Raw genomic sequence first — 14914 nt, 5'->3', positions numbered from 1 at the left:
AGCAGCCTGTGAAGTTTGTACATTTTTATCTCCCTCTTTTCAGATGAGGTTACATATATTATATGCAAAAACACCCACTGTATCCTGGGATGTGGACACTTCTGGCAGCTCTGGGAACTCTGAACTCCCTCCCTCTGTATCAGAGGAGGCCAACCCAATTTCCACTGTCATCTCCAGGGCAGCCCCAAGCTGGGCCCCAAGTGCTGACTGCCCTCCATCCCTAGGACAAAGGCCCAACCTGGCTTTCATGCCAGCTGCGGTTGGGGAAACCCCTGCTGCCTGCAGAAACCAAGTTGACTTTGAAAAGGAAGAGACAGAAGCCAGGGGGTGGCTAGGCCACTCCCTGTGGGGGCAGGTGCTAAGTAACTCTATAAACTCTGGCTAATGATGCAATTACAGCCATAAACAGAGCCCCAGGAGGGATCCAGGCCAGAAGCCAGACCCTCAAAGGGCAGCCAGGCCTGAGAGGTGGGAAGCCCCTCCCACCTGCTTTCCAGCTGAGAGGCTGAAAGGGAGGCCTCACTGGCCCTGGAGGTGAGCACTGGGTACTCCCATCATCCCAGAACCCTGGATGGGCTCCTGCCTGCCCTGGCCCACCCTCCTACCCACCACTGACTGTGAGTTACCAGGCCATCAGCCCACAGAAGCCCAGGGGCTCTCCCTGGATTGAGTGCTCACCTGAGGAGATGTCCTCAATCCCTGCACCCCTTCCATGGGACACAGAACCAGGAGGCCTGGGTTCCCATTTGGCTGCACCTCACAGAGCTGAGCTGAGGACAAAATAGCACTGCAGCTGTAACAGGCCTTGTAAACTGTGAGCAACATTGGCTGCTCTCCCGCACAAGCAGAGCATAGAGTCACCCTAAACAGCCCTTCATTTACACTCTCTGGTTCCCGACTCACATCTAGAAGCCAGAAGGCAGGCAGAATGAAGGGGTCCAAGTAAATTCCACGGCTGGGGAAACTGAGGCAGGGCTCCCAAGGCAGCCAGCCCTTCCCCTCTCCAGCCTCTTCTGGCCTGGCTGTCTCTCTCCCAGACTGCGATCTCCCTGAAGGCAGGGCCTGGGGCCATCTCTCAGGCTGGGAAGAGTGAAGGCCTCAGAGGGCACAAGCCAAGGAACGAAGAACTGCGATCTGACCTGAGGGCACCCACAGCTGGCAGCCTTGGAGGACACCAGAGACCGGCCCCTACCTTCCCCTCCACCGCCAGTTGCCCGAGAGTGCCAGGTCTTGGGCCGGTGGAATCTCAGCTCGCAGGGTCCTGAGCCCACATCCCAGAGGTGTCACTGGGGACCTGAACCGGCCTGTCCCCTTCCCTGCTCACCCAAGCACCCCTCTCTCAGGGTGGGGGGTGGGGTCTGGGCGGCAATTAACTGACACTTCCCCAGAGAACACTAAGCCAAAGAGCTAAAGTTTAGTCCTGAAACTGTTCGCGCAGAACCATCCCCAGAACAGACGGGCGGCAGGAGTGGACGGGGCATCTGAGAAGGCCCCCGCGGTGAGGGGCTGGCCTGGAATGAGGAGGGGGTGGGGGAGCCCTGGGCAATGCGGGCGCTCGCGCAGACGAGCCCCGCCCCAGGCGCCCTCTCCCCCTCCCTCCCTTCCTCCCTCCCCCTGGGCGCTGGGCTGGGGCGCGCCGGGCGGCTTCAGCGCGAACCTGCTCGCGCAACCCTGAGCAGCTCGGGGCAGCCGTGCGTGAAGCCAGAACCCCCGGCGGGAGGGGGCCGAGGGGCGGGGGAGCCGAGCTGGCATCAGCCCGCTCCCTTCGAGGAGGCGAGCGCACTCGCTGCGGCCGAATAGCTGATCGGGGTACCGGGAGGAGGGGAGAAGACTCGGGGGCGGGACAGCCTGAGGTTGGGCGGTGCGGACTCAGGGAATCGGGGGGAAGGAGGCGTGTTTTCCGGGATTCGGGACCGAGAAGAAGGGGGATACTCAGGGGGCGGGCAGATGGTTGGGAGCTCCAGGGAAGGTAGAAAGAGGGGCGTGCAGTGGGTGAGCTCTGGGGTTGGGATTCCCTAAGGTCGTGGAATAATGCAAGGGGGAGAAAAAGACTGCGCTCAGGGATACCGGGGGACTCTGGCAGAGGCGGCTTCTTCAAGAGGCCGAGGGGGAGGAAGGGACGGGAAGGGAGGGAGGGATGGTACTTCCACCCGCCCCCGCCTCAGCTTCCAGCAGCCCGGCCCCCGGGGCGTGGCGCCGCTCCGGCCCTCCCATTCCCCCGGACCATCCAGGCAGGGCCTGGCCCGGCCGGACTCGGCCCCCGCACACCTCCCCTACCTCCGGCGCCCTCCCCTGTGCCACCCGCCCCAGCCGCGTCCGGTGGAGAAGAAGTGGGCGCCGGGCCCACACGCCCTCAAACTTCTTGCAAGTTCACTCCCACGTCTCCCGCCCCTTCGACTCCCAGCTCCCGGGCCGGGAAGGCCCGTGCCCGCCACGGCCCCTCCCGCCTGGTTACATAAGGTCGCAGAGAAGCCGCCCCCCGGCCGTGGCCCGAAGGGAGGGGCTGAAGGGGCTCCCAGGCTCCGCGGGCAGCGCCGCCCCGGCCATTCGCCGGGCGTCCCGGGCTAGACGGACAGCGGGGCGGGTGGCAGCGCGGCGCACACGGTCTCGCTCCCCTTTCCAGTCGACACCCCCACCCACCCACCTGTCTCCCGGACCCACTGGGTCGGAGCAGGGGAGCCTGGGTCGAGGGTTCCGGGCCCTCCGCGCACCCCTTGCCCCCCAGCGCTGCTCACCTAACTATGAAGGTCAATCCGTCCGCCGCCCGCGCCCCGCGGCTCCGGCAACTTGTCCCAAGTTCAGGTGTCCGGCCCGAGAGCTGTGCCGGCCACCCCCTCCCGGGCTCCTCAGGCTCCGCGCCACCAGGGAGGCCCGCCCCTGTCCGCCCTTCCTTCTGCCGTCGGCGCCGCCGCCGCTCCCTACGTCCAGCCGGCGGCCGCCGCCTCCGCTGTCACCGAGCCCCGCGCCCGGCGCCGGGGCTCTTGCTGTCACTCCGCACTCACTTCCCGCCGCGCCCGGCAGAGGGCAGCACCCTACCCCGCGGCCCCGCCCCGCCCGACTCCGCCCCACGTCGGCCTGCCGCGGAGCCCGCTGGGAAGCGTAGTCCTCCCTGCAGCTCGGCTAGGCATGCCGGGATTTGTAGTCCCGCTCTGTGAGTTCAGGCCTGTATAGGGACTTGGCGTTTAATTTGGAAACTTCGTTCCACTTCGTTTCTACCCCTTTTGCAAGTTTTCTCTTTTCAGTAAGTGATGTCCGAACCACACAGATCACCACAATACACCCTGTGGCCTATCTGACCCCAAGGAGAGACTTGCAGCGGGCTGGCTTTCCTGGAGTCTAGGAAAGATGTAGGGTCCCAGATGGTGTGCTGTTGCCATAGAAACCCCTCTGTGTCAAACCTCAGTTTCCCTCCTGGTTTGGAGTGGGGTACCAGACCTGGATCTTGAGCATAAGGGACAAGGTTGGTCAGCATGGTAAAGGAAATATGACTATAAAATAGAGCCCACCTCCCCCCTAATTGTGAATTCTCCATTTATATATACCCCCTCCCCACCTAGACCTCATCAGCCGAGCTTGCAGGTACCCCCCGCTGCCATGTTGCTGGACAGAAATTTCCTGACCTCTTTCGTGTCACCTTCCCCTGCTGGAAGTTACAGGGTGCTGAGCTATCATTCTTTGCCTTTTCCTCCTCCTCCTCCTCCCCCTCCCCATACCGTGTCCCTCCCCCACCCCCACCAGGTTTCGGGTTTTTTGCTGGGAGGGTCCTATGGTGGACAGGAATGAAGTCCAGAAGGACAAGACCTCTTGCTCAGTTGGTTAGAACAAATGGGTTTGATTTTCATGTGATTCAAATAGCTATCCCTCTTGTCCATGGTTGAGAGCCAGCCCTTCTTTAAAGACAAGCCCTGGGACATAGGGGTCTGGGTTAAAATATGATAGGCTTAACTCAGCCCAGATCTTCTGGAGCCCTCCTGGAACCTACTAGGTTCTGGTGGCATCGGGTGATCTCTCCCTAAAGGATCCGTGACTGTTACAAGTGTGTACCGGCATCCAGCCTTACTCTGAAAGCTCCTAGTGGAACTTGATCACAGATAAGGAGGAAGAGGCTAGATTTAGGATACATTGGACCCCTAGTCACACTGCTAGTGCACATGTGTGGGGTCACTCTGGTGGTAGTTTGGTAAATTAGGTCAGCAGAGCATTTTGGATTGCCCATTACAAAGGAATGTCCTGCTTCCATGCCACTACCACAGTCTTCCCTCTCCAGAGAGAAGCTGTGAACAGACTCCAAGCTTTGAGGGATGCAGGGCCCACCCCCAAGCCCTACCCTGTCCCCTATTTCTCTTAGGTTCTCAGTGACCCACTGCAAACCTCCTAGAAACTCAGGCAGAACATGGTGCAGCAGAGGCAAATCTGCCCCTGACTCTCATTGTCCCCATTGTCTGAGACCAGGGGCTGCCTTACAGGCCACAACTGCCCTCTAGAAACAACAGGCTGGTCGATATGGAGAAGAAAGATTTATTGTTAGAGAAAGTCCAGAGTCCAGAGAAGGGAGGCTACATGCAGAGAGGAAATGCAGAGAGAACCCCCTGTAGCCTGGGAGGCCCAGAGGGAGAAGGGAGCCTGGGCGTCCAGGCGCTGAGTCTAGACGGCGGTGGCAAAGCCCACCCTGTTGTTGCCCAAGTCATAGACGGAGTAGTAGGACCTGAGGAAGACGTCCCCAAGGATCCACAGGGGCTGGCCATTCTGGGAGGGCAAGTAGGTGGGCTCGACCCCCAGCGTGCAAAAGCTGTCGTCGTACTGCACAACACAGAAGGGCAACACTCATTCATCCGCTCACACAGTGACGGGGCACTGCTCGGCCCAGAGCCCCAGGCCAGCAGCACAGATGCAGAAACAGGTGAGCCGAAGTTTCTGCCCTTGAGGGCTCACAGGCCAACTGAGCCTCCAGAGCCAGAGTCGGGCTGGTGGGGGATTCTGGCGTGGCCGAGGGCAGGCTGCAAAAGGCCTCCCTCTGCAGGGTCTCCTTGACTCCCTCCTGTTCCTGATTTGGAGCAGGTCAGCCTGGCGGTAAAGTCTTGGAACCAGACCAACTTGGGTTCAAAGCTTAGCTTCACCCTGACTAGCTCTGTGGCCTTGGGCCAGTTACTTAACTCTCTGAACCTCCAAGTTTTTGTTTGTAAAATAGAATCAGTATCTCGCTCATTGAATGTTGTGACGAGTAATCAGGGAAATGTAGACAAAGTGCTTCACTCAGGGGCTGACTCTCATAAGTGATCAACAAAGAGCCAGCGCCCCTCCCCTCTAATTAATAATAATCACTAATAATAGGTGGCACTCTGCTCTTTCATAGCCGCGTTCCAGAGACGGGGGTTTAGAATCAATGGATGGGGAAAAGAAATCAATGCTGCAAGGCATCAGGAAATGGCGCGAGGTAAGGAGACCCAGCGTTTCTGGCTACCCACCCCTTCCTCCCACCCCTCACCCCCATCCCCCATCCCCCACCCTCCCGATGCAGGGGCCAGGACTTACATTGAGGATGTAGGAAGCGGGTGACAGAGGGAACTGCACACCGTTTATGATGAACGTGAGGGTGGGCAGGCTCTGGATGCTGTTACAGTCCACGAGAAACTGCAGAGAGGAACAGGGCCCGGGATGCCTCATCTCCCCCCTGAGAGGACCTGCCAACCCCATCGCCTCAGCCCCTCAGGACCCGGGCCTGAGCCCCAAGCCTGCTTTGGGACTGGAGGCTGCAACACCAATACCGCTCGTGTTACACATGAGGACTCACGTGCAGAGGGTGGGATCTGGGGGGACCTGAGCATCTTTCTCACCCCCAAACATGACTCTTGCTTGAATTTTCCCCATGAGAGAGATTAAATCTACACCCCTTTCTCTGCAAGTGTCCTTTTAAAACACGCAGGTCTGTAGAAAGCATGGCCCATCAGTCCACCAAAGTTAGTGGGAATGCATTAATTAGGCAAACCCTTTGGTGGGCTCAGGAGGGGGCACGGGGCAGAGAGCATGGCCCTGTGGAGGTGAGGGAGCTGTGGACTGAAGGGTTATCCCTTGTCACTCATGGGCTTGACAGCACAGTCTAGTTGTTTTCCTCTTACTGCAAAGCCCGGCAGGTGTGTAACCTGTTTCCGCTAAGGGGCCGAAGCTCAGAGGAAATTCTGCCTAGTAGTGACCTCCCCACACCCTTTTAGCACAAGCATCTGGCTCCCCTGGATCAGCCTTCGGGCCCCCAGCCAGCTCCCAGCCCCAGTCATCCTGGGGCCCCCACCTCCAGTGCCTGGGGGCGGCGAGAAGCACGGAGGCCAAGAATCAAGCTATTCCTGTGCTCCCAGGAAAAACCACAAATGCCCCCTGGCTGGCCTCCCCCAGGGAAGGGGCACACCTCCGCCACACGCACCTGTCCATACTCGTTCTCCTCGGCCCCTGTGGCCTGCAGAAGGGAGCTCACGAACTGCTGGGGCACGGTGAGCAGAGACGTGCCAGTGTCCACGACGGCCTGGCAGCCCTGGGAGCACCAGCCCGTGGCCTGGTCACCAATGAGGAACCTGAACGGTGAGGAGATGGGCGGCCTCAGCACCTCCCAGCTCAGGGCAGCTAGGGGATAGCTGCAACCACAGAATCAAGGTGCACCTCCAGAAGATAAGGGCCCTGCACAGGTCAATCCAGCCATCCTCCTGCCTCATACCAAAGTCTGTCAAAGGCCACCTAAATGGCCTTGGAATCTCTTTCTAAAGAGTTCCAAGGATGGTTCTAGAAACACTGAAGGCCAGGGTTACTGATTCATTGTAAGTACTTTGAGCAAAATAGTCCCTCCCCCTCACACACCCCAGTTTTCTAATGTCTAAGCCCCTAGGGTTGGACTACAGGGTCCAAAATGTCTGGGATTCCCAGTCCTGCCCCTTCCTATGTTGTCCCCACCCCACCCTCCTTCTCCAGGCCGACCTGGGCCTTGAAACCCCAGCTGAGGGCAGCTGTGGCTTTGCAGGCGCAGGTCTCTGGGGTCCTCTGTCCCCCCGCCACCCGGCAGTACCCGTGTGACATGAAGTGCCTCAGAGCCTGCTCTGAGGAAGTACCCACACCCCCAGGGCCCACCACAGACTCACTCCTCAATGCCAATCTGCCAGTACAGCTCCTGGGTGACGGGGGCCCAGTAGATCTGCCCCGTGTACAGGCTGCTGTCCACACCTCCGAAGATGACTGCTCCCCCATCCTGAGAGCCCTGCTGGCTGCAGGACGCAAAGCAAAAGTGAGTCAGGCAGTGGCTGTGGAAAAGGCAGGAAAACAGAGGTCCTGCCCTGGCTCCACACTGGGGCTCCCTGAGGAACGGCTGTGTCTCCCCTCAGACGGGGGCTCCCTGAGGATGGGGCGGCGTCTCTCCTCAGACCGGGGCTCCCTGAGGAACGGTTGTGTCTCCACTCAGACCAGGGCTCCCTGAGGGCGGGGCCGCGTCTCCCCTCGGAATGGGGCTCCCTGAGGGAAGAGGCTGTGTCCAACCCCCCCCCCCACCCCCGGCCTGGAGCTCAGACTTCCCAGTGCCTCAGGCTCCCAGGTGCTCCACCAAGCGCTGCCTCTGGGGAAGCCTCTGGTCGTCTGGCCCCCCACCCTGCCACACACCACGTTCTCCATTCCCTTTCACTTTGTGCTGCTGGTGGAGCGTGTCCACGGGAGCCTGACCCGGGCCCAGCTTGTTATTTTTCTGCTGGGATCGGAGGGAGGTAGGGCCCAGGTGGAGGGGAGGGCAGGGCCTCCCCTGTTAGACAGAAGACGAACCTGAGTGTGGAACTGGGCAGAGCTCCTACGGGCTAAACTCAGAGTACTTGTAAACAGAGGCCAGCAACCGACGTAACAGGATAATGTGGTTGAAAGATTCAGATGACTAAGCCCCAGAGAGTAGATATTGACTATCTCTAGAAGGTAGTTGTCTAATTCTGGAGAGGAAAGAAAGTCCACCCCAGGCGACGCCCCCACCCCCACCCCTCCTACTGCCTGGCACCAGGGCCCATCCACATAAATCACTGAGTTGGCTCGTGTTTGTGGTAAGAATAACAACTTGTTAGGAGTTCATGGTGGACCTAGTCCAGAAGACTCCAGGACCTGGCTAGAACAATAGATCAAAGGAGATGAAGCAATAGATTTCTACACAAAAGAGGTGTCCAGGTAGAAAACATTTGGTCAGAAGGAAATGAGCTAACTGGGGCTCTGGGCAGGAGGTAAGCCCAAGAGGTATGGAGAAAGCAGTAGCAATGCTCAAAGAAGAGCTCAGCCGGAGGAAGGAGAGACACTGTCGTGGCCAAGGAATACAAAGAAGAGGCCGAGTGGGCAGGGACAGATGCAGGGGTTGGGGAGGGGAGGAGGAAGAGTCAGAAGCCCAGGAGGAAAGGCCCTGCCAGATATGCCTGCTGGGAGGCCTTCAAATCCCAAAGTGTTGACCCTCAGCCACCCAGGGCCACGGGGGCAATGGGCTGGGAGCTGGGGACCGCCAGGTGGTTCCTTACCTGCCGAGGTAGAAGCTAAAGACTGGGCTGGTGAGGGCGCCCTCCTGCAGCATGCCCTGCAGGGCGGTGCGGGCCCCGCCCATGGACAGGGCAGGGTAGGCCATGCCCATGATGCCATCGAACTTCGCATAGAGGAAATTGGTCCCCGGCTCTTTCTCACTCAGGCCGAACTCCTGGTTGGGGACCTTGATGCCCTGGACCTGGAGGGGAAAGAGAGGATGGGAGATGACAAGTGTATCTCCACCCACCTCCCCCAGGCTCCCCCTCCTCAGACCCCTCAAGGGTCTGTTCTTCATCCCTCCTTTGCTTCTGCTGCCTCTCTTCTTGTCAGGTTTGCAAAAGCCACTTTCTCTTCCAAGAAGCCATCCCCGACCGCTGCAGCATTCCCCACCCCAACCTTCTTCTTCCCGAGGCTTTAAGTTCCTTAAGGACCAGGTCACCCCAACCATTGTGGTGCCCTCGGTGCCTGGCACATGATGGCCCGCAGTGAGGGTTCAATGAGTGAATGGGTGAGCTTTTTTTTTTTTTTTTTGCCTGCGCCTTGTGGCATGCGGATTCTTAGTTCCCCGACCAGGAATCAAACCCGTGCCCCCTACAGTGGAAGTGTAGAGTCTTAACCGCTGGACCACCAGGGAAGTCCCTGGATGAGCCTTTATTGTACTGATTTTCTGGCCTGTACGGTAGAGCAGTAGGTGTTTCCCATATTTTTCAGGGCCTCCATCTAAGTCTCCCCATCAGACTGTGAGGACTTTGAGGTTAGAATCCAGCTCACAGCCCCGGACTACCTTCCCCACATCTGGGTGTGGGCACGGGGGCAGCCGGCAGTATCACTCACTGTCAGAGTGTCATAGCCGAAGAAGCCGGTGAGGCTGCCGCTGCCGTACTGCAGGGAGAAGGTCTGCCCATTGGTGGAGTAGGTGGAGGACAGGCTGGGGTTGAAGCGGGTGTGGCTGGCTGCAAGGGAAGGAAAATTCGGGAAGTCAGGCTGGCCCACTCTCAGGCCTGCCGGACTGCCCACCTGTCTCCCAGCCTGGGCTCACATCCTGGGGACTCAGCACTCCTCCCACGCCCCACCCCCCACCGGCCACTGAGTCAGGGGGTGGCCAGCTGACATTCCTGGCATTGGAAGACCCACAAGAACTGGCCAGCCTCGATTCCAAAGCCCCCTCTGACCTACAGAACCTTGAGATGCCCTAGGATGGTGACCTCCCTATGGGCAGGTTATATAGAATCTATTCATCTCCCTGACCCCCAGCAGATCTCCTGACACATGGCGAGTGCTGAGAAATTACTCATCGGATGAAGGAGTGAATGAACCTCCAGGGCATCTGTGCATTCCCTGACCCTCACCTCACCCCGAGCAGAAGCTGGCCACGCCAGGATCCTGAGATAGCCTAGGATGGAGCCAATGAGGGACCTTCTGGACTAGAGGCGTCAAGACCCAAACCCCAAGGCTTTGGTAGGGACCAAGGCAGCCCTAGGAAGTGAATATCTCCTGTCCCCAAATACAACTACAGGGAGGGGACCACATCTATATCCTTCTCCCGTGTCCCTTGAGATACTCAGTAAGAACTTAGTAAACCGTGGGGTGGAGTAGCATAGAAAGAGTGTTGTACAGTGGAGTGGGATGGAATGGCATTGCCCAGAGCAAACAGAACGGAGTGGAGTGGGCTGGGCTGGGCTGGAGTAGGTGAAGGGATATGTATTGGTGAGCAGGGAAAGCAGAGGGGCCACCCAGCTCCATGGCCAGCTTCTTCCCTCTGGCTTGGGCATGTGCCACATGACCCTGGACAGGTCCCTGGTCCTCTCCGGGACTGCAGCTCTCCCCAGCAATCTTTATGAAGTGCGGCCCTTCCCCAGAGGGTGTCAGTGCCCTGCCCTGCCAACCGCCCTCCCCTGCCCAACCTAGCACTCACTGCAGGCCTGGCTCTGGCAGTAGACAGAGGGCACCCACAGGTTGGAGGAGCCAGTATCAAAAAGGACCAGGAAGTTCTGTGGTGGGGTCCCGATGCTGATCTCACCAAAGTAGGCAGCCTGGGTGGGAGACGGGGGACATGGACGGGCTGTTAGCTCTGGCGGGATCCAGGGACCATCAGGCCCAGCCTCCTCCACGGACAGAGTGACAGAGTGACCAGCCCCACAGCCTGCACCAGAAGCAGGGGCCTGAGCCTGCCCTCCACGCTCGCCCAGAACCCACAGACCTTCGGTCCAAGCCCACCCGGGGCAGCTGCAAAGGTCTCTGTGGACTCAGCTGCTAGGTCAGCAGGGGCCCCTGAGTGCTCTGCCCGCCAATGAAGTCTCTGGGCTGGCAGGTCTGAGAGATGGGGGCAGGCCCCGGGGGCCGGGTGGGAGGGTGCAGAGAGGAAGGGCGCAGCTCACAGCCCAGGCCTGGCCTTTGGCAGCAGGGAGATGGGGAGCCCCGGGGAGGGTCAGGACTCACGTCCATGTAGTCCATGGGCTCGGAGGCCACGCTGAAGTCACTGAAGTGGTACCTCTGGGCGGGGTCGTACTTGTGGGTCCTCAGGAAGTCCTCCAGTATCCCCTTCTCTTTCATGGTCTCACGGATGGACTTTAATTTCTTCACGGGGACTCTGCGGAAGGGCTGGGGTCAGGGCAGGACCTCCCTCTTTCCTACAGAGGCTCTAATATCCCAATCTCTCTCTCTCTCCATCTCTGTTTGCCTCAGGCTCCCTGCCGCTCTGTCCCCCGGTGTCTGCGGCTTGTACGTGTCTGTGTGTCTCCCTCTTTCTCCATCTCTGTCTCAATCTCTGGTTCTCTCTGGCTTTTTCTCCCTCTGCCTCTCCTTTTCTTCCTCTCTCTTTCTCTTTCTTTCAAAACTCTTCTCAGGACTTGCTCTGAGATTCAGAAAACAACTGACTTCACCCATGCATGCCCCCACCCCATCTCATGGGTCCTCATCCCACCCTGGTCCTCCACTCTCAGATATCCCATAAACACTTTCCCAGGCAGGGGAGAGGAACTTCAGACATTACCCTTTGTAGGATTTGTACATTTTTGTTCTGTTTTTGTTGTTTTGGCTGTGCCGCGTGGCTTGCGGGATCTTAGTTCCCTGACCAGGGATTGAACCCGCGCCCTCAGCAGTGAAAGCGCGGAGTCCTTAACCACTGGACTGCCAGGGAATTCCCAATTTGTGCATTTTTAAAAAAGGTTTCAGAGGGACTTCCCTGGCATCCAGTGGTTAACACTCCGCACTTCCACTGCAGTGGGAGCGGGTTCAATCCCTGGTCAGGGAACTAAGATCCCACATGCTGCACAATGTGGCCAATAAAATAAAATAAAAGTTTCATAGATGGCAAAGTTCACCCCAAAGAAAGTCCTCTGGTACAGTGGCTGTCAGGGACCTGGTGCCGGTTGGCTGTGACAGAGCACAGGACCAGGGGAAGGGCACTAGACTGGGGACTCAGAAGACAGGGTCCTAGTTCTGCCCCTGCAGCGACTTGTCTGGCCTGGATCAGTCACGCTCCTCTCAGGATGCCGGGACAGTGGGGAGGTTGGCCTGGTTGGTCCAGAGCCCAAATCAGCTCTGGAACTGTATGTACTGAATTATGGGTTTCTGCCCATGCCTTCGCAGACCTCCTTGCCGCCATTGCCTAGGGGTCTCTGCGGGTCCACCCAGGCCTTGTTCCAGGCTCCAGAATTCCTGCTGCTTTCACTTCTTTCCCCATCTCTTCCCCATTCCCCCAAGACCCTTCAGCGTCCAGAAATTCTCAGCTAAACCCATTCACCTGGAGCCATGAAGGCTGATGGCTGACTGCGCCCCATCACAGTTACAGAATTTGCATATTCAAAGAAGTTTCTGAGAGGAGCCATCTCTTCGCCAAAAAAATCACTCTTTAGTGGTAGAATAGCAAGCAGAGTGGCGGGCCGGGAGTCCTCCTGATGTCCTGTGAGCTGTGCCGCCTCGTTCCCTATCCCCTGACACCTCCGCGTGTAGAGATTACATGACGGGTGTTTCTGCTTAGATGATTTTGGCATCTACCAAATCAATTGGGGGCCTTAAGGAAAATGCTAGCAAACGTCTCCCTATCTAGAAATAATTGTACCGGCCGTTCAGCACCTGCTTGGGTGATGGTCACCCTTATTCTCCCTGTTTCCTATCCATCTTTTCTCATCAGTGGGGGAAGAGATGGGGCTTCTCCCTTTGACTGGAAGTTCCCTGAAAGCAGAGGCCATATCTCCTCCCACCGCTGAGTCCTGTCCTACACCGATTCAGGGAGCCTTCCCTGTCCAGAAGTCCCAGAGCAGAGGCAGATCATACACAGAGCTTCCTTGTCCCTTCCAACATGTGAGGATAGCAAAAAGATGGGGGTCTATGAACTAGGAAGCAGATTCTCGCCAGACACCAAATCTACAGGCACCTTGATCTTGGACTTCCTAGCCTCTAGAACTTGGAGAAATAAATTTTTGTTGCTTATAAGCCATCCAGTCTATGGTAGTTCATTTAAAAATAAAAAGGCTGCCCCAGCAGCCAGGCCCCAGACTCACTTGATCACGGCCGCCTCCAAGGTCTGGAGGCAGACCAGAGCCACCACCATCCACTTCATGATGCCGATTCCCAGCTGGCCACAGTAGAGAAGCAGCTCAGAGTTGTGGCGTCAGTGGAGTGAAGACCTGAACACTCCTTCCTCCTTTATACCCCGAGGACCGAGCCCAGCCCCTGCCTCCCTGCCCTGCACCAGCATGACCTCAATCCCCGTCATACCCTGGGCTCCACGTATCAGTTATTTCTGTGTGTTTTCCCTTGTGAGGGTGGCTGCAAAGGACTTTTCATCTTATTGACTTTTCAGTACAAGCAGTGGAGGCCAGGAGGTGCGAACGATAAGAAATCAAAGTTGCCGTGAGATGGATTGGCAAATATGACTTCTTGTGCAGGAACCAGAGGTGTGAGGTAAGCCTTTTAGGGTGAGGGCCAGAGGAGGGCAGCGTGAGGGCCGTAGGATCTATAGGCAGGTTTTTCATCCTCAGTACTTCCGACACTTTCAGACAAAACACTCTTTGCTGTGGACACTGTCCTTGGCATTGTAAGATGTTTAGCAGCACCCCTGGCCTCTACTAGATGCCAGCAACAGTCCCCCAGTTGTGACAACCAACAGTGTCTGCAGGCATTGCCACATGTCCCTTTCGGGAGCAAAATTGTTGAGAATCGCTGGTCTATAGGTGATGCACTCAAAGATTCTGACTTAAGTCCTGGTTCCAGCACCCCCAACCCCTTGGGGGAAGCAGTTAGGAGTGTCGGGGGTTGATGGGGTCGGTAGCTAGGAGGATGGTAATGATGATGGTAGTGGTGAGCGTGATGCTGACCGTGGTGATGTTGGCGGTATTGTTAGCACAGATGCAGATGGTGGGGCTGGGTTGCCAGTGGCTGAAGTCAGAGCTATTGGGGGCAGCTTTGGAGGTTTTCCTGGTCAAGTGGGACATTTGGAGCAATTCTCATCATAGTTCAGCAAGCACTCAGGACACACCCACAGAGTAAGCCGCACTGGCTTCTGGTTGTGCCACTGGCACTGATCTGCAGCAACAGGAGGCCTGGGCAGGGGCATGGGAGGAGGGGACATGCCAGCCCCTGCTTCTGTTCTTCGTTGTCTCTCTTCTTCTGTTGCATTGAGACTCCGCCCATGTCTTTTTTTTTTTTGCCTCACTGTGCGACATAAGGGATCTTAGTCCCCCGACCAGGGATCAAAACCATGCCCCCTGCATTGGGAGTACTGAATCTTAACCACTGGACCATCAGGGAAGTCCCTGCCCGTGTCTTTTGTTCTCCTAAAATGCCTGTGTCCCCCATTACCCTCTTCCCCAGCTCTCGTCTGTCCTCGTTCCTGCTCCCGAGCCTGATCTGCCATGTCCTCTGTCCCTCATCTCCGGGTCCTGCCTGCTTCCCAGCTACAAGCTTCTCATTGCCTGAGGTGACCTGGAGCTGGCCCAATGCCTGCCAACCTGGCACTGGAGAATTCTCCATTCTGGGGTGAGTGGAAAAAGTCCCCACGCCAGTACCCTCTCTGCCACCTCACCCCTCACTCAGGGCTCCAAACAGATTTGTCAGGCTCTTGAGCCCCAGGCAGAAGGCCAAGACCAGGCCTGCCAAACACCGATATAATCCAGCCCGTGGGGACTTTCCACTCTGGCCACCTCCACCCACTGCCCGGCCAGAGCCCTGGAGTCTCCCCTGGCCCTGGATGGAGGAGGGGAGGGAGGGCACTAGAGGTCCACCCGGGCCTGGCACAGAGAGGGAGGTACCTGCCTGGTTGTGTCTCAAGGCCAAATCAGCTCCCATTCCTCCCTGCAGTCTCCAGGGACACTGGAGTGGAAGGCAACGTAACGAGGGAGTGCTTTCCCTGGGGTAGGGGAATCCGCAGGTTTGGAAGATCAGGCAAAAGAAAGTC

The 14914-nt window shown here is 57.8% G+C and overlaps 1 protein-coding gene across 1 annotated transcript; it reads right to left on the bottom strand.

Annotated features, from left to right (window-relative positions):
- Positions 1–4510: 4510 nt before the first annotated feature.
- PGC (progastricsin) lies at positions 4511–13078 on the bottom strand. Its single transcript, XM_067755829.1, has 9 exons — positions 13020–13078; positions 10954–11104; positions 10430–10547; positions 9349–9467; positions 8514–8713; positions 7122–7244; positions 6416–6563; positions 5533–5631; positions 4511–4800 (listed from the first exon to the last, which is right to left on the bottom strand). Exons 1-9 carry the CDS (start codon positions 13076–13078, stop codon positions 4645–4647), a joined length of 1173 nt encoding a protein of 390 aa, XP_067611930.1. The 3' UTR covers positions 4511–4644.
- Between the last annotated feature and the right edge of the window lie 1836 nt (positions 13079–14914).

Source organism: Pseudorca crassidens, chromosome 10, assembly GCF_039906515.1.
Source record: "Pseudorca crassidens isolate mPseCra1 chromosome 10, mPseCra1.hap1, whole genome shotgun sequence".
In the NCBI taxonomy this organism is placed as follows: Eukaryota; Metazoa; Chordata; class Mammalia; order Artiodactyla; family Delphinidae; genus Pseudorca; species Pseudorca crassidens.
This window is presented reverse-complemented; position numbering and strand designations above follow the sequence as displayed.